Below are 19,324 nucleotides of genomic sequence, written 5' to 3'. Positions count from 1 at the left end.
TGGTTAATCATCTTCCCCCGTATTTCAACTTGTACTTGTACTACCGCGCAGTTCGAAAATTGAGGAATGAGCGGGTCAGGACTCACCGATGTGTTCCGTCTGCCGGGCGGCTTGTTGGGGCAGGCGGCCAGTCTGTGACCGGCTTCTCCGCAGTAGAGGCAGAGTTGGAAGCGGAAGCGTCTTGCTCTCTCCTCAGGCGTGAGGTGCGTGGCGTCGAGCTGCATGGGCTCGGGGTCCGCCGGTCGGGCTGTGCGAAGTGTCTCGCACGCGTGTCGGGCGGTGTGCGTAGGAGGTCGACGTGTCCGCATCAAATTGTCAATGCGGATGGACAGGTCAATGAACTCAGGTCAAATCTCTCCCTTCATCACGGCAGGCGAGCTCGGCTTGTAGACCCGGACGCAGCCCTTTGCGGTAGATCACCTTTAGGGGTCGCTCCTCCCAACCTGTCTCGGCGGCGAGCGTACGGAATGTCAGCGCGTACTCAGCGGCGGGACGGTCGCCCTGAGATACGGCCAACAAACGCTCCTCTGCGCTCTCACCCGTGGCGGAGTGCTCGAAGACAGCGCGGAATTGGGAGAGGAAGTGTTCAAACGTGGGGAAGGCGGAGCCATCCTCTTGCCAAACCGCCGTGGCCCACTCCAGCGCTTTCCCGGTGAGGAGCGTGCACACAAACGCTACGCGGCTAGCGGCGGTCGGATACAGGGACGGTTGTTGCGCCACAAAGAGCTGACATTGCATTAAGAAACCTCCGCATTTTCCAGGATCTCCGTTAAACTTTTCCGGAAACGCGAGCCGCGGGCTGGTGACAGCTGGGGTCGCGATTGGATCGGCCGGCGGGCGGGACGCCGGTGCCGGAGGGTTCGGAGCCGCAGCGGAGCCTCGCAGACCTTGTAACGCCGCAGCGAGCTCTCCGATGAGCGAGGTAAGTCGCGTTAGTTGTTGGTGGTGTCCGGCGAGCTGCTGGGCTTGAGCGGAGAGCTGGGTGGCAAGCTGAGAGATGGCTGCTGGATCGCTTGGTGGCGAAGTCTTCTGTAATGATGAGTCGTAAGACTGAGGATCCATTTGCAGCTTTAATATATAATCTCGGAAACAACAGGCAGAGAGTTCAGTACCGGTAAACACGACAGTGTAGGTAAGGCAAAAACGTAGTCAGAACAACAGGCAAAAGGTCAGGGCAGGCAGAAATCAGTCGTGAGGCAAAATACAGAAACAGATCAAAAACCAGAAACAGGAATAATCAGACAACGCTCAGAATGATAGCCGTAGCAAATCAAGACTTCGCAATGGGATCCAGTTCGTTTGCTTATTTAAGTAACTGATTCGGCTGAGCGGGGTGTATTGGGAAGTGTAGTCCGGGAGCGCTTAATACTCCGGAGACGATTCTCTCCGTTGTGGGTGCGGAGGTGAGGCAGGTGTGCTGATCATGACACTTAAATACTCAAATAAGAATTTTATTAACAATTTTATTCACTTTTGTGCTTTAGACACATTGTAGCACATCATTGTACACTGCAACCACAGTCTCATTTCAAGCCAGAAGTTGGATTTTGCATTTCAAACCAGACAGAATGCTGACTTTAAACTATTCTTAAAACAAATATAAATACTATTAAAAACAAACATAAATGACATACAGAATGGTGATGAGTCCATAAACCTGATTCCATGCTTATCCACTAAATTGAGTCAATAATGATATTAAAAGAAAAATCCTCCAAAGGGGCATGTACCAAAACAAAAGCAGAAAAGTGTAATTTGTACGGAGTAAAAAACAGTTCATACTTTGAACTAGAAATCTCACTGACATTCGTGGGATAAGAGTCCAAATCAGTGCTAACTTACAAACATAGCACTTTCAGATGTGCAATTCCCAAGCTCTGTAGAAGCTAAACATTGTGTAGCAAGACATGTACACTGCAACTACAGTCTCATTTTCAAGCCAGAAGTTTGCTCACGCATTTCAAAGCAGAACTTTGAAAAGGACAAAATGCTGATACTCCATAATGGCATGTGCCAAAACATAAATAATAAAAGTGCAAAAAATACAATTGTACTTTGAACGTACAACAACTGAAATGTCACGACATTTGTAGGACAAAACAGTGCCAAATTACAAATATAGCACTTTCAAATGTGCAATTCTCAAGCTCTGTAGAAGATGAACATTCTGTAGCACAAAAGTCTACACTGCAATATAGTCTCATTTCAAGCCTGAAGTTTGCTCTTGAGGGACTGGACTTTGTTTGAAAGCTTTGAATCATCCAGTTCCAAGAAAAGTTTTTGGAACACCTCAAAGGTGTATTTCAGCTGTCTGGGATAATCGAGATTCAGCACGAAGGTCAAGCCAAGGAGGACAGAGCAAGCCCTTGCAATATCTCCAAGTTCTGTGATGACTTTCACGCCCTCTATGACGATCCCAATGTTCTTTGGGCTGTTGCTTGTAGAAGCTCCAGGCTTTGGGGTCACAGTAATGGCCATTATGACTTGTTCAAGTTCCTTCAAGTTCCCAGTGTCCTGCAACATGACAACATGTCTTAGTATAAAACTGTCAGAAATATATTGCAAGCATATCACATTACTAGAAAATACATTTAATATGTACTTTTTAAAAGTATACTTTTAAAAAGTGTGTGTGTGTGTGTGTGTGTGTGTAAAATAAACTTGAACATAAAAGTGATGAATGTATTTTACAAAAATATATTTTTACACTAACACTAACTGACACCCTAAACAAGTGTCTTTGATAAAATATTTTTGTACCAGTTAAAGAAAACGTGTAGAAATTCAGGCCTGTGTTTTGTTTTTTTTCAAACCTAAACTACAGACACAGTTTTCTGTATGGAGATAATTACTGAACTATTTTGTCCATCTTTATCAAGATCTTTCCTTAAATGTGTTTCTCTCATAGTCTGTGACTCTTTCTGTCTTTCCTGAGTGATAAAAATCACAAACACAAATACATCACTAAAGTAAAGATGCAAAAGGAAAATTTTACTTCGATATTTATCATCAGAATCAGCAAAACCTCCATATGTTCTCACTAATGACAGAAAGAGAGAGAGAGAGAGAGAGAGAGAGAGCACAAAGTAAAATTACACAAGACATCTGTAAGATTGATGGCTGTTATTTATTGGATCAGTGCAGCTTTACCTTCACTGTTCAGCTTCATGATCGGACTGAATTCAGCTTCACTTGTAGAAATGAAAGATTCTTGATGTGAGTAAAACATTGTGTGGAAATAATGAATGATACTGAATGATTTGTTACACCGTGTATGTGGAAAAGTGACGAGTATAAAACTCTTTGTCTATCAGAGGGGAATGTTGTTGTTTTGCTGGACAAAGAAGGCTGAAAGATTTATAATCATAGTTAAAAAAGAATAAAAAACAAACAGTTTCTCTCAATCACTTGAGAGTCCCATGTTTTATTTCTAAATGTAAAACGTACCAGATATTTATCACTAGAGACACTCAGCGTTTTTACCTCAAGTGTTTTTCTCTCATGTTCTGTGACCCTTTCTGTGTATTTCCTGAAAAACAAAAATTACAAACACATTTATCATATATAATAAATTATCTGTAATAGACTCCTATTATAAACTGTATTTTAGAAATTTCAATGAAATAAAATTTTAAAAATGTTCTACAATCTTTTATAAATCAATAATGAACCTGAACCACTGGATGATGATGTAATATTTTTTACATGTTTACTCATCACACACTGTGTGTTTCTCTCAGTGGATGTGACCCTGGATCCTGATACAGCTCATCCTGATCTCATCCTGTCTGCTGATGGAAAACAAGTGACACATGGATACAAACGACAGAATCTCCCTGATACACCACAGAGGTTTAATCCATGTATCTGTGTTCTGGGAAAGCAAATATTCTCCTCAGGGAGATTTTATTATGAGGTGCAGGTCAGAGGGAAAACTGGCTGGTCATTAGGAGTCAAGAGAGAGAACATTAACAGGAAGGGGAAGATTACACTGAATCCTCAGAATGGATTCTGGGCTGTGACCCTGAGGAATGAGAATCAGTATGATGCTTGTGAAGATCCCTCTGCCCCCCTCACACTGAGAGAGAAGGTGGAGGTTGTGGGGGTGTTTGTGGACTATGAAGAGGGTCTGGTCTCCTTTTATGATGTGAAGTCCAGATCTCATGTTTACTCTTTCACTGGTCAGACTTTCACTGAGAATCCATTCTTCAATTCTGGTTTAAATGAAGGAGGTAAAAATTCAGGGCCACTGTTCATCTCTCCTGTTTTTAAAACTGAATAAATTTAAACCTCACAAATTTGATCATCAAATGGTAAGAGTAAGAAGAATTTGTTTACTTTTTTGGTTAGATTTTAGAAATACATATATCCATTTAAAATGCTGTAGATATTATTTTAATACCTGGTCTTAATTGTAATCCTACAGTCTATTTGTTATGATTGTGTGACATTATGACTGTGGAACTTTGTCATTACAAATCACATATTAAACTATTTATCCAGCAATCAGGATATTTTGTGTTTGTTTTTTGTTTATGGAAATGTATTTTATTTCGCTGTGTGTTTTTGTTACATTATAAATCGTTGGAGTAATTCATAGTTTATTTATTAGATGAAAAACCCAATTTGTTGTTATTCCATGATGCTCTGAGTGTAGAGAGAGAGAGATCCTTTATTTGCACAAGTCACTTAAAAAACAACAATCAGCATGACTCAATAAATAAATAAATAAATAAATAAATAAATAAAAGTATTAAAATAATTCAAATAAATTAGGTTAACTGATAATAACATTATCATATATCATATTTATATAACCCTTGTGCAGACCTGGGGTCTATTTGACTCATCTATAAAGTTTAATGTGTTATAACTTGGGTTTCCTTCCACATATTTGGCTAATATGTTAAAAAAAAGTTGCTAATACATGAATAAAATGAAAACTTGCTAACACTTCAGTCTCCAATGTATGTTTGTAGACAAATGTCATAAGCTGAGTGAAGTTATGGTCCATGGCTTTTGACATGTTCTTCCACATACAGAATAAAATGATGTAATTTCATTTTCATTGGCCATCAATGAATTATAGCACCAAAAGTGAATTTTGAGACCGAACAAGAACCCAACATGCCTCCACAGAAGATGCACCGTGGTACTGGGAAGCCCTGTCTGAGCCAGACGATAAAAGACGGCACTGTGTGGGTAGAGGAGGACATTGGAATGCCCAGTGCAATAGCAAATCGCTTGTGCTTCACTGCGCAAGCTGGACCCTGGGCGACTGGGGTCCTTTCCCAAGTAAGGAGATGCATTGCAGACATATTTGGTCTCCAAATCCGTGGCCATCCAGAACTTGATCCCAAATTTGTCTGGCTTGGTTGCAATATACTGTGTGAATGGACAACAAACCATGGTAGGGAACAGCTGTTCATCTATGGTCATGTGTTTTCCTGGAGTGAAACTCTCAGCACAGTTCTTGTTGAAGCATGTCCAGATGTCGGAGACCGCAGAAAATGTGTCTGTTAGAAGGTGTTGCACAAATGTGTAGCTTTTTTTTTCTGGAGGCCTAATGAGATGCAATGCCCAATTTGTGTGTGTGTGTGTGTTTTGGGTGCGTGTGTTAGTGGCCATTTTATGTTTGCATTTTTGTGTCTGTATGCATGTTCATTGCGCTGAAAAGGGCAAAAGTGTGACCTATTGCCCCACTAAATGTGGCCGGGTCAAATTGACCCGGGAGGACAAGATTAATTTTACTTGCATTATTCATAATTTGGAACAATCCTGGTAAATTTCAGGCAAATATGTGGAAGGAAACCCAAGTTATGACACATTAAACTTTCCAGATGAGTCAAATAGACCCCTGGTCTGCACAAGGGTTGTATAAATATGATATGTACTATGACAATGACAAACCTTAGCAAACATTTTTTTTAATATAAATTAAACAGACTATTTTGTATAGATAGGCCGTGAAGGTTTCCGTCACAGACAGAAGTTTGGCCTGCCTTGGATCTGAGCTACTCTGAGTGAACAAATGCAAATGAGCCAGGCCTCACAGGTGATGGGGGCGTTTGCACAACAAAAGCAGGAGAACAATGGAGCTGTAGGGGTGCTGGTAGGTTTGAGGTCCAGGGATTTTATGCAAAATTGCACAGGTTTAGCAAATCTAGTTTAATCAGTTGCTTCTTTCATTCGTGCATTTAAAAGTAGCATTCAATTTTAAATAGTTCTGCAATTTTATATAATTATTTAAAGACATATTTGGTTAATATGTTATTATTAAATAACTTTATACAATTGTATTAAGCCAAGGAATCTGTGCATTATTCATATTGTATTGGTTTTTACCTTCTCCTCTTGAAGTACGGTCATCCAACCTTCTATCATATAAAAAAAAAAAAGAAGTTTAAACACGTTGTTTGTGGAGCTGTTGTTGTGCTTGTGGACTTCAGGTGTCTAAAATGAGGGAGGGGCTACAAATCAGTGAGTACCCTCTGCACAACCATGGGTACAGATTGCGAAAGTGTGCGCACGGTTTATGAATTTGTTGGTACGGATTACAAAACCTGAGGGTACAGTTTACAAATCTGAGAGCACGGATTGTTTCCTCATGTGCACGCTTTGTAAAACTGAGGGAACAGTTTAATAATCTGTGAGTACGGTTTATAAACTGAGGGGACAAATTCGTGATCACGGCTTTGTGGGTCTTGTTTTCTTTTATCCAAGGAGTGACCAGGCGGGCTCTGTAAAAAAGAGGAGAAACTATAGTGCAGTAAAGTGTACTAATATTTTTACAATACAATTGTGACGTTATTTAATTGAGTGATAAGGTTATAGAAATCACACCCAGCTTTACTGACATGAACATTTCATGTGCACTTAAACTTAATGTGTCCTGGAGATGGAAACTTCATAAAGAGAGAGAGAGTGTGTGTGTGTGTGTGTGTGTGTGTGCGGTCACTCTGCTTGTTGTAAAAAATCTTAGTAGAAATAATTAAAATAGTATTTATTACAATACTATAACCAAAGTAAAGTATTAGGCCTTGCAAAATATTACAATTGCTGTCATAAGACATATGTAGGTGATGTTGTAGGCCAAAGATGTTTATTGCAACCAGATTCGGGGCTGTCAGGCCTAGTCAATCTGAGCACATTTGTAATAACAACTTGTTATGTAGAAGGGAAAAGACCATGGTTCCCAGACCGTAGCTCATAAATTGTTATGGAAAATGAAGAACACCATGGTTCTCAGACCTTGGTCCATAGCAATAATATGTTATGTAGAATGAAAAAAACAGTGGTCCACAGACCTAGGCCCTGAAAAATAAGGGGAGGAAAATCCATAAATGGGCATGTGGTGCTCATAAACTTGTTGTGCAGACTGAAGAAGGCCCAGGTGTTTAGTCTGAGATCATGAAAAATAATGGGAGGAAAATCCATAAATGGGCATATGGGTGAAAGGTAATGGGAAATAAGGGGAAATTGGGTCAGTGTATTTAGAAAACATAGGAGGTAATGCTGGTAAATAAGGTGATATGGCACCTGGGCTCCTAGGAGCGCCAGGGTATATATTGAGAAAATATGAGGTTTTTTTTTGGTTCTTGGGGGGCGAAGGTGTGTGCGCGTGCCCTTGTCTGCGGGTCAAGGTGGGTGTTTTTATTTTTGCAAGGACGACGCGAGACTTCTTGTTTTTCTGGATTGATTTTGCATGACATGCTCTTTTTGGGGGTTTTCATTTGTTACTTTTAATTTGGCAACTTTGTTACTTTTAATTTGGCAACTTTGTTACTTTTTGTTACTTTGCACCCCCACGCGCACACTTTTTGTTACTTTGCGCCCCCACGCGCACACACCTTCGCCCCCGAAGAACCAAAAAAAAACCTCAGATATCTTCTCAATATATACCCTGGTGCTCCTAGGAGCCCAGGTGCCATATCACCTTATTTACCAGCATTACCTCCTATGTTTTCTAAATACACTGACCCAATTTCCCCTTATTTCCCATTACCTTTCACCCATATGCCCATTTATGGATTTTCCTCCCCTTATTTTTCATGATCTCAGACTAAACACCTGGGCCTTCTTCAGTCGGCACAACAAGTTTATGAGCACCACATGCCCATTTATGGATTTTCCTCCCCTTATTTTTCAGGGCCTAGGTCTGTGGACCACTGTTTTTTTCATTCTACATAACATATTATTGCTATGGACAAAGGTCTGAGAACCATGGTGTTCTTCATTTTCCATGACAATTTATGAGCTAAGGTCTGGGAACCATGGTCTTTTCCCTTCTACATAACAAGTGATTACAAATGTGCTCAGACTGACTAGGCCTGACAGCCCCGAATCTGGTTGCAAGTTGGGGGCAATCTTGTGCATCTGGGGGCAAGTTGTGGCCTAATGGTTAGAGAGTCTGACTCGTAATCCTAAGGTTGTGGGTTCGAGTCTCGGGCCGGCCACGACTGAGGTGCCCTTGAGCAAGGCACCGAACCCCTCAACTGCTCCCCGGGCGCCGCTGCATAAATGGTGTGTGTTCACGGTGTGTGTGTGTTCACTGCTGTGTGTGCGCACCTTGGATGGGTCAAATGCAGAGAACGAATTCTGAGTATGGGTCACCGTACTTAGCCGTATGTCACTTCACTTCACTAAACATCTTTGGCCTACAACATCACCTACATATGTCTTATGACAGCAATTGTAATATTTTGCAAGGCCTAATACTTTACTTTGGATATAGTATTGTAAGGAATACTATTTTAATTATTTCTACTAAGATTTTTTACAACATGCTCACCTCGTGCCCAGACAGATACACTCTCACTCAGTCGGTCTGTGGACAGCTTTTTCTGCACAAAGTATTTCAGATGTTTGTGAAGCCGAGTCATGAACTCCGTACCTACAGAGAAATGAAGGAAAACATGAACATATACCTAAACTTTCAAAGCACTTTAACAAAAAAAAAGACTTGAATAATAAAAAAAGGCTTACAATAATAACACATATGAGAATGTAAAGAACATAATTTAATAATAAAAAACATAATGCAACCAATTAGTGCTTATTATATTATAGTTAAATAGCTAAATGTGTTTATTTGATTACTTCATGCATTTACAGCCTTGCAGTTTATTAAAAAAAATTTGGATGCGATAATTCATTTATATTATGTTTATTGCTCGCTCACTCTCTCTCTGTCTGTCTCTCTGTGTCTCCGTGTCTGTCTCTCTCTCCCTCTATCTGTCCATCAAGCATGCTGTCTAGTGCTGTGAATTAGATGAGGATCAGATCACATTTTATGACAAATTACAACAGAAAACCAGTTTAATCCAAACAGTTTACATACTTTTTCTTGCCACTGTATATGAATAATTACAATAAACATCTCCAGTTAGACTCTGTGATACTCAGAAGATCAGAAGTCCTTGAACCTCACACCAATACAACATTTGTTTGACTGTATATTACAATCACACCCCCAGTGTCACCCATATGAGGATGGGTTCCCCCTTGAGTCCGGTTCCTCTCAAGGTTTCTTCCTTTACCAATTTAAGGGAGTTTTTCCTTGCCACTGCTGCCTGAGTCATCTCAGACTTGCTCATAGGGGAATAAATACATACACACTGTGAACTATATACATCTAATAATAATCTAGAATTTTTATTCTGTTAATTCTTATTTCTTTTATTATTCGTTATTTCCTTTATCATTAATTATGTTTACCTTCTGCTCTATGTTTATGTTCTGTAAAGCTGCTTTGAGACAATGTCTATTGTAAAAAGCGCTATACAAATAAACTTGAATTGAATTGAATAAACACAATTTATAAAAAAAACTCATGATTATGATTTCTGCTTTTTAAAAAGATTGTAATGAACTAAAACAGAGTGATAAACTGTTAATATTCTGTAAAAGCTGTAACACAAACCGGGTGTGATGCAGTTGGAGTCGAATCGGGTCACTGCGGGTAAATCCTCGCCCTTCCCCACAGCCTTCTTTATTATTCCTCCGCTTCTTTTGCTGATCTGTAAGAAAAGAGAGTAACAACTGACATTAAGTGACCTACAGTAGAGTGCGGTTTGGGATGTAGCCCAGTGGAAACGTTCCATATATGAGTATTACTTTTGAACATAATCTATATAAACTATCACCAATTTAATCACCAACCAAACGAGATCGTTAAGGCAATCCAGACCAGCAAGCAGCTTCCTGTTAGATGCATCCGGCACTAACGGATGTTGAACGTACCTGAACCTTCTGCCACGCTGTTGGTTCATTTTGGCCCTGAGTGTGACACAATCCACAGCCATGAAGAACATCTTCCTGGGTTTGATGATGCGAAAGTCGAGGTAGTGGAAAATATCTGACTATTTTGCTCCCAGTTAAATGAACACCTGACTATATATTTTAATATGAAAACACCTACATATATTAAAGAAATAGATGTACAAGTATAAAAATACTCAAAGTTCATTATAAACGATTATACAATTATTTTCTCTCATCTAAAAAGTCAATTTTAATCACCTCAGTTTTACAAATAAAACTTTCTATAATGACGTCAATATACTAAATAGATTTAGTATTAACAATATATTTATAGATATATTAAACGTTGTTTATATTTGTGTGGCTATAGAGATAAACCCACATGTAAGTTGTCACAGCTACAGACTACATGACCCTTATGTCCTGTCATGAGCACTGGGGTTAGCACAAAGTTCCCTCCCCTCGCGCTCTATGTAGTGACCTACAGCTGTAACACACATCGAGTTGGGATTGTTCCACAATTACTTACTCTTCACTGAGTAATTAAAGCGCTGGAAATTAAAACTTCAGAATGTTTCCACGGTGAATTTATTCTCCTTTCTGCCTTCTTTAGCTAAAATTAATCACCAACCATGTGTAAATACACCTGTAAACATACACAGCCCTGACTGAGGTAAAGTGTTAGCCGGATGCTAGTGCTAAAGCTAACTAGCATCATTTACGAACACAAACCTGGTGCTCCTTCACAACTTCGCTCAAACGCGGATATCGCTCGGATATCCATCTGTAAAATTTTGGAACCCCCATATTGCCGAGAAAAACAACAAAAAAGCGCGGACGTGAAGAGCTGCATCAACTTAGAAGGCTAGGTTGGCATTGCTGTGTTTGTGCTCGCGGTTACTCTTATGTTTGTTTTCCTACCCATATTCAGACACGTCCCGCCTTCCTTCGTTCGGATTGTTTAAAACTATCTTATATCCCGACGATGATTGGACAGTACATTTAGCATCCAATACATTGCACAGAATTTGGGAATTTATGAAAACGGGTAGGACAAAAAAATACAGGCGATAATGACTGTAGTCCTACCAATGATAACGTCCGTGTAGAATCTCTGACCAAATGACCCCAAAATGAGCTTAAAATATTACAGGATTTATGGTTTAATGTAAAAAAAACACACATGACAGACTTTTTTATTTATTTTAAACCTGTCTGAAAAGAAGGTAATACATTTATAAGCAACACCTTTTTTTTCGTTTAAACATTGTATTTATAAATAAAATATTCCAAAGACAGGAAAAGGTCAATCTTCTGTATGTGCTGTATGAATGCACTGGTGTGTTTGGAGATTACTCTGCTGCGTAAAACTCTTCCCACACTCCGAGCAGTAATACGGTCTCACTCCTGTATGAATGCGCTGGTGTGTTTGGAGATTACTTTGTGTAATAAAACTCTTCCCACACTCCGAGCAGTGATACGGCCTCACTCCTGTATGAATGCGCTGGTGTATTTGGAGATCACGTTGTGTAATAAAACTCTTCCCACACTCCGAGCAGTGATATGGCCTCACTCCTGTATGAATGCGCTGGTGTGTTTGGAGATTACTCTGCTGCGTAAAACTCTTCCCACACTCAGAGCAGTGATACGGCCTCAGTCCTGTATGAATGCGCTGGTGTGTTTTGAGATTACTTTGTGTAATAAAACTCTTCCCACACTCCGAGCAGTGATACGGCCTCAGTCCTGTATGAATGCGCTGGTGTGTTTTGAGATCACGTTGTGTAATAAAACTCTTCCCACACTCCGAGCAGTGATATGGCCTCACTCCTGTATGAATGCGCTGGTGTATTTGGAGATTACTTTGTGTAATAAAACTCTTCCCACACTCCGAGCAGTGATACGCTCTCACTCCTGTATGAATGCGCTGGTGTCTTTGGAGATTACTCTGCTGCATAAAACTCTTCCCACACTCTGAGCAGTAATACGGTCTCACTCCTGTATGAATGCGCTGGTGTGTTTGGAGACTACTCTGCTGCGTAAAACTCTTCCCACATGCCGAGCAGTAATACAGTCTCACTCCTGTATGAATGCGCTGGTGTCTTTGGAGATTACTCTGCTGCGTAAAACTCTTCCCACACTCCGAGCAGTGATATGGCCTCACTCCTGTATGAATGCGCTGGTGTATTTGGAGATCGGTTTGTGTAATAAAACTCTTCCCACACTCCGAGCAGTAATACAGTCTCACTCCTGTATGAATGCGCTGGTGTCTTTGGAGACTACTCTGCTGCGTAAAACTCTTCCCACACTCCGAGCAGTGATATGGCCTCACTCCTGTATGAATGCGCTGGTGTATTTGGAGTTTACTCTGCTGCGTAAAACTCTTCCCACACTCCGAGCAGTGATATGGCCTCACTCCTGTATGAATGCGCTGGTGTGTTTGGAGACTACTCTGCTGCGTAAAACTCTTCCCACACTCCGAGCAGTGATATGGCGTCACTCCTGTATGAATGCGCTGGTGTATTTGGAGTTTACTTGGTGTAATAAAACTATTCCCACACTCCGAGCAGTGATATGGCTTTTCTCCTGTAAGAATATGCTGGTGTGTTTAACCATGTTTAATGCATAACATGCACAGTAACACTTTATTTTATGGTCATTTCACTAGTTGCTTTTTAGCATGAATATTTATAGAATATTGGCTATCTATTAGTACTTAATAAGCACATATTAATATGTTTATTACAATTATTTAACCTGACAGGAAAAAATGTCTGAGATCAGCTAAACGTCAGGATACTTTGATAGTTAAAAACTACCTTCTGCCGCCGCCACGGGGGCAGATTTCTGTCTTCCCCTCCCTTGGAGCTCTCTCTCAGGCGGTAGTGGCCACACGGCTTGAGCTTCCTTCTGAGGCAGAGGTGGTTGCTGGGCATAAACATGGTGTGTTAGAAGCTTTGGATACAAATTCATGCTGAAAAATCCATTCTCCAGGAGGGAGAAAAGTCTTCTCCTGATCGCTTGTGCGTTTTTAAGGTGGTCGAGCTACACCGTGATTTTTCTATACGACCATATCATGAATTTCAACCAATAACACATCTAATATTAATTTACACCTTTTATAGAACATACAATGTTCTAAAAACTGTTTTGTTGAGGTTGTGAGGGTAAAAAAACTAAATCACTTATTTTAACACAAGCACATGTTTATGAATAACAAAAAATATATATAAATAAAATAAAATAATTTTAATTTAAAAGCTTGTGTTTGTCTAAAGCACTTTTCATGATTCACACCCAGAAACAGAAACTTTAACAATCAATATTAGTTTAAAACGGTATAAATGGTGTATCCTTACCTCGCCTCGGGCCCCAGTCTCTCTGCCACGTGATTTTCCTCTCGCGCGCCCGGACATACCGTCTACTGATTTCACACCGTGTCTAATTCCCACTGAACTGTAAACAAATACATAAACACTTATAGAACTGTGGTCCTGCATTTTACATTTACAGCATTTAGCAGACGCCCTTATTTTTGTAGCCTTCCCCTAAACCATAATGTTGAACAATCTTTGTTTTCAGGTCATTTGAGAGTTGTTTCAAGGCCTCCGTGTTGCCACTCTTCAGAGGAGAGTCAAAAAGAACAACAACTTGCAATTGGCCACCTTAAATACCTTTTCTCATGATTGGATGCACCTGATTATGAAGTTCAAGGCTTAATTTGGAAATGTGTGTTCCAGTTAAATCAGTGCTAAGTAGTTACAGGTAAATTACAGGTATTCAAATCAACCAAATTTATACATCTGTCTAATTTGGTTTTGAGGCATGTTGCACATTTACTGTTCATCCAATAAACCTCATTTCACTACTGAAGTATTACTGTGTCCTTCAGTTATTTAGTAGATCAAAATTAAATTGCTGATCCAAAACACCCAAATATGTATGAATGAAAATTGTTAGGGGTTCCTAAACTTTTGCATACGACTGTAAAACTACAACGTATCGAATAATCAACAAATAATACAAAACCTTCCCCAATACGCCCAGGTCCAAACCCTACTGCTCCACCCCTAACCGCCTCGTGCGCTTAGATAACCGTTAGCACGTTTTTTAACAGTTTTAATAATAATAATTTTTTTTTAAACAAACGTCGAAAAACAATTGTAATCAATGATAGATAGATAGATAGATAGATAGATAGATAGATAGATAGATAGATAGATAGATAGATAGATAGATAGATAAAAGAGAAGAGACTGAAAACACAACATCATCCATCACGTCCCAGATAGCAATTACGTTTGGGCCACATGTGGGTATTATCTGGCACATATGGCCTAGATGTGGCGTGGCTATACAGATATGGGCCAAATTGTGGCCATATTTGTTTTGCCATAACTTTAAAATCGGCGGGAAATGCTCTCTTGGTTCACAACTCATTTTGAGGTATATGGCCCAGATAACAATGAACACATGAGAACCATATGTGGTTGAGCTATGGCACACAGTGAGAAACACAGACTTGTGGTAAACCTTTGGCTTATACATGGAAAAACACAGGAATCCTGAAATCAAGTGCGGTAGACATCCTCTGTCCCACACCTCAGGTTGCTATGCATCTTCCCTTCTATAGGTGGTGTGAGACTACGGCACGAATGTGACAGACTCGGGCAGTGGGCGGCATTTCTGCTTTCCTCACGACTGTGTAAGCTACGTTCAGGTAAGTGATGGCACTTTACAGTCATATAATTGAATTATGCAGCATTATGTGTCAATATTGCATGTTATTAAGCGTTTAGTTATTAGTTTAATTGAGGAAGGGGTCAAATTAGCTAATATTTTCCTCAGTTTAACAATACACTTTAATGTACGCTAGGGCTCCGCTGGTTTGGCGTTTTAAATTCCGATGTTTTTGGCTATAAATAAACAGTACTTAAGTAAAGTTGGCCGCATATTCACAGATTGGAGTTTCCCAAGTCAATAACTCCTGAGCTTAACGCTGTTACTACACAAATAACACCTCTTTTCTATCGTAGTAATGTAGAGAGGCAGCTACAACCCAATTTTCCTCAAAATCAGCTTTCCTCAGCGGTGGACAAAATACATGTCTCTATGTGCGTCTGTATGTCTCTATTTTCAAGCGGCGGTTGAAGACCTACTTATTCAGGAAGCACTTCAACTAGCACTTCTTTCCTTATCCTTTGCATTTAAAAAAAAAAAAAAAAAAAAAAAACCTTTGACACTTTTTCATTGTAACTTTGAACAAATGTTTTAAACTCATGGTATCTTAAGTATGTAACTTGTGAACCAGCATTAATGTATTCAGTGTTAGAGATTTAAGCACTTATGTACGTCGCTCTGGATAAGGGCGTGTGCCAAATGCTGTAAATGTAAATGTGCGAACCAAGGTACCGTCTGCAAAGTGCAAAACCCGAAAAGCGAATACTAAAAACAGTCAACTTGGGAGAAATGTCTTTTTGTATAATTTTTATGTTTTTGTTTTTTTTTATATGAAAATATTTCCCCCAAAAGTAAAACACATTTCCCCGCAAGTAAGTGTTGTAGTATGACTATCAGGACATCAGTGATGTGTGAGTTGAATTTGGTGACAGTACAGTATTCGCTTTTCGGGATTTGCACTTTGCAGACGGTCCCTTGGAATCTGTCTCATGCACTGAAAGTCATGCGTCTTTTTTAAAGCAGAATACATCCAGTGTAAATTTTAACCAGTTGGTGAAAAAGTATTCTAAAAATATATTCTAAAAACAAAATCTAAATAATTTGTCATAATAAATTATGGTATTATTATAGCCCACATATTGAAAAATAGAATTTGCAATTCCTTTCAAAAATATACTGGAAAATATTTTTTTTGGTCAATCAGAGGTGGTTAATTATTGCAATTAAAATATTAAAGGAGGAAATTTATATTAAATGATTTTTTCCCCCATTATCCTCCAGCTCTAACTTCCATATTGTATTGCTGCTAGCATTATTTAAATTCATATTTATTGCAGAGACCGAGGGGGGGGGGGGGGTAGGAGGGAGCGAATGAAGAAACACGAGGCCCAACAAAACACTGCCGACCCTCATTAGGCACATCACAACTCAATTTAAGTCTCTGTACAAGTTAATCTGATTTTTTTGTATTTTTTTTTCTGTGATTTTTATTACTCTGAGTTGAATACATTGTTAAATGCATTCTTATGTTTACTCTTAAAGCTGTGGTTATTTAAACACATGTTTTGAAGTAAATTGTTTTAAGTACATCTGTTGTTGAGTGTTTCATTTACCTTTTAAGTTAATCAGACTTTTACATGTGTGGCACATGGGCTGTTAGATTTTAACAGAACTCAATCATACTAAAATTGCATATAAGGCTCATATTTGGGCCACATTAAATTGTATTATTTGTCCCATGTTTGGTGGAGTTATGGCACTCCTTTGGTTCAGTTCTTTCAAAGAAGAGGTGTGCCATATTTGGGCCACATAAATTACATTTGGCTCATGCTTGGTGGACGTGTGGCGCTGCTTTGGTTCAGTTTTAGCAAAGGAGACGTGGGCCATATCTGGGCCGACAAACACAAACTAATCTGGGCCACAGATCAGCTGTTTATCTGGCCCAAATCTGGGCCAAAGGAAATTTGCTGACTGGGGTATTTATGAGGAAACGATGCTAACATCGTTAGCATAAGGAAATTTGTTGTGTTTAATCGTGAGGGACGAAACTACAAGTCGTGCAACATTAAAAGAAGAAAAAAACATTGTATGTTCAAGTAATTCGTGTAATTCGCACTTTTTAAAATATCCCTTACGCTGTAAACACTTTATTATACGATTATAATGCTCGTTCGTTCGTTCCAGTTACTGCACTTAACTATTTCATTAACATTAGCTTAAATTCGTATACGGTTGTAAATATAAGGATTAAATTCACATTTTTATTACACTTACCTCACCTTTATCGTCCAGAGCGACCTACGACATGCACCGTCCTCTTAACCACAATGTATCCATCCGGAAGGACACTATAACTAGTTCCGTTTGGGTCGTGAGTTGGTCGTCGGCGCTACTTTTTGACGTTGAAGAAGGTGGCAGGAGCTTAAAAACAAAGATGGCAGCCGTCCACCAGATGACGCTCAAACATAGATAAATACAAACCTACAGCATTTTTGCTGGGAAAGATGTTTAAAAGATGTTAGTTTCCAAGATGAAAAGTCTTTCTTTCATTTTTAGTTATATAAAAAAAGTTTCTTACTGACTGTAAGGAAATACTATATTACTGACCATGATGGAAAAGACATGACCAAAATAAATGACAAAAAGCTGATGGACCATTAAGGGTATCGGCTTAATGGCTTCCAGAACATTACAATTAAACAGCAACATAACACAACATAGCCTTCTTTTATGGGTACTGTTTGGGACAACGTATTACATTAAATAAAATAAAATAAAAAAATGTTTAAACATAAAACTCTTTTTAGGAACCACTGGAAATCTTTAATGCATTTTTTTTTTGATGAACTGCAGACACAGTTTAAGTACCATCATTGTTCTTTAGATGTAATGTTTAAAACTATCCCATGAGCTCAGTCCTGATGATACGATATGCACCAGAACATTGTCATAACTGTACTCTGACTTCTGAACATATATATTGTTTTCTAAATCTTTTTGTGCTTTTTTATTCAGTATTTCATATTCCATTTCCTTATTTCTTAGAACTGCACATAAAAATCCACTAAATAGTAAACACTGACTTTGTCTGAATAAAACTATGACATAAACATAAAAAGTGCATATGAACAGAACACGTTCTCAGTCACACACACAAACAAATGTGACCTCTAAGTGTATGCTTGAATTTCTAGGGCATGTAGCACCATCAGCTTCCCCTAGACAAGATAACACCCAATCAGAGCCAGTCGGTGCAGCGCCCTTGACCTGTTCCACATCTAGCAGAACCGCTGAAGGGAGCTAATGCGGGCAGGCAGTCATGAAGATAAAAAACAACAACAACTCTGTGATACGGTGGAAGGTTTCCATTCAGTACCGATCTGTTTGACTCCAGTGATCAAGGATGCAGGTCAGAATTCAAAACTAAACTTGGCTTTGGGTTTAAGCTCAGATTTGTATGACAGTAAGGGTGTCGTACGGCCAAGAAAAAATTAATGCACTGCAGATTAAAAGACAGGAGCAAAATGTGGTGGATATTTGTTCTAACGCACAGGATTTTGAGGGAAATTAATTCATTTTTGCAAAGGAAATATAAAAATGTCCAACGTCATCTTACAAACATTTCAGTTTACACTATAAATACTTTATTGATGCCAGTTTTGTTGTGTCCATGTTCAGCATTGAATTTCTTTGTCATGTCACATTCCACAGTCCAGGACTTTGTAGTGTTTCATCATTATTTCTATTTTCTCTAGCCTACTAGGGGCATTATATTCATGAATGATAAAAAAAACAAAAAAAAAACCAGAAAATTGTGATTATTTACAAGGTTTTTTTTTCACACTAATGTTTCTATCTTCAAAGTAAATGATGATGATATTAAACCCATTTCTGCTCTCTGAAACGCCCCAAGTCCTTGTTCATAAGCAGCTAAAAATTTAAGGTGTTGTTTTTATCCACACAAAAATAAAACTGTTTGTTGTCTGTAACTTTTCTAGATATATATATCGACACTCTTTTGGCTCTCAACAAAGGTGGTCGCATTTTCTTTCCCTCTCCTCCCCTTTACTTTCCCTGCTTTGCTCCTCTCGTCTCGTCTATTGTCTTATACAGTGGTGTAGTCTAGTTTTTTTGTAGTGAGTATACTGTGATTTTTTCTTCCCCTCCCAGCCTCATACGCACCCATCCTAGAGCGACACCCCATAGGCACCACCACACTCACTAATGCATAAAATATGCATCTACATGTAATTGAGAGCATTATTAAAGACTGCTTATGTGTTATCAACATTCCAATTTATTATAAGCAATTAAAACCTGTGCTCCAGGTCCCATATACATATAACATTTAAGGCTAAATGTAATCAGACAGTTGCAGCACCCA

At 39.1% G+C, this 19,324-nt stretch overlaps 1 protein-coding gene across 22 annotated transcripts; it reads right to left on the bottom strand.

Moving 5' to 3' along the window:
- Window positions 1-1,435: 1,435 nt before the first annotated feature.
- On the bottom strand, window positions 1,436-17,375 carry LOC113640187 (zinc finger protein 585A-like). Of its 22 annotated transcripts, XM_047814094.1 has the most exons (12): window positions 17,215-17,375; window positions 13,620-13,716; window positions 13,080-13,188; window positions 10,243-12,846; window positions 9,923-10,019; window positions 9,182-9,260; window positions 8,792-8,893; window positions 6,346-6,740; window positions 3,484-3,529; window positions 3,151-3,186; window positions 2,996-3,040; window positions 1,436-2,514 (listed from the first exon to the last, which is right to left on the bottom strand). In XM_047814094.1, the coding sequence occupies exons 2-4, from the start codon at window positions 13,674-13,676 to the stop codon at window positions 11,570-11,572; spliced, it is 1,443 nt and encodes a 480-aa protein (XP_047670050.1). In that variant the 5' UTR covers window positions 13,677-13,716; window positions 17,215-17,375; the 3' UTR covers window positions 1,436-2,514; window positions 2,996-3,040; window positions 3,151-3,186; window positions 3,484-3,529; window positions 6,346-6,740; window positions 8,792-8,893; window positions 9,182-9,260; window positions 9,923-10,019; window positions 10,243-11,569. The 22 variants fall into 22 exon arrangements, with proteins under 22 accessions (XP_047670050.1, XP_047670033.1, XP_047670031.1 ...); XM_047814077.1 differs by having other exon boundaries at window positions 3,151-3,529; XM_047814075.1 differs by having other exon boundaries at window positions 2,996-3,348.
- Between the last annotated feature and the right edge of the window lie 1,949 nt (window positions 17,376-19,324).

This window comes from Tachysurus fulvidraco, chromosome 1, assembly GCF_022655615.1.
Source record: "Tachysurus fulvidraco isolate hzauxx_2018 chromosome 1, HZAU_PFXX_2.0, whole genome shotgun sequence".
In the NCBI taxonomy this organism is placed as follows: domain Eukaryota; kingdom Metazoa; phylum Chordata; class Actinopteri; order Siluriformes; family Bagridae; genus Tachysurus; species Tachysurus fulvidraco.
This window is presented reverse-complemented; position numbering and strand designations above follow the sequence as displayed.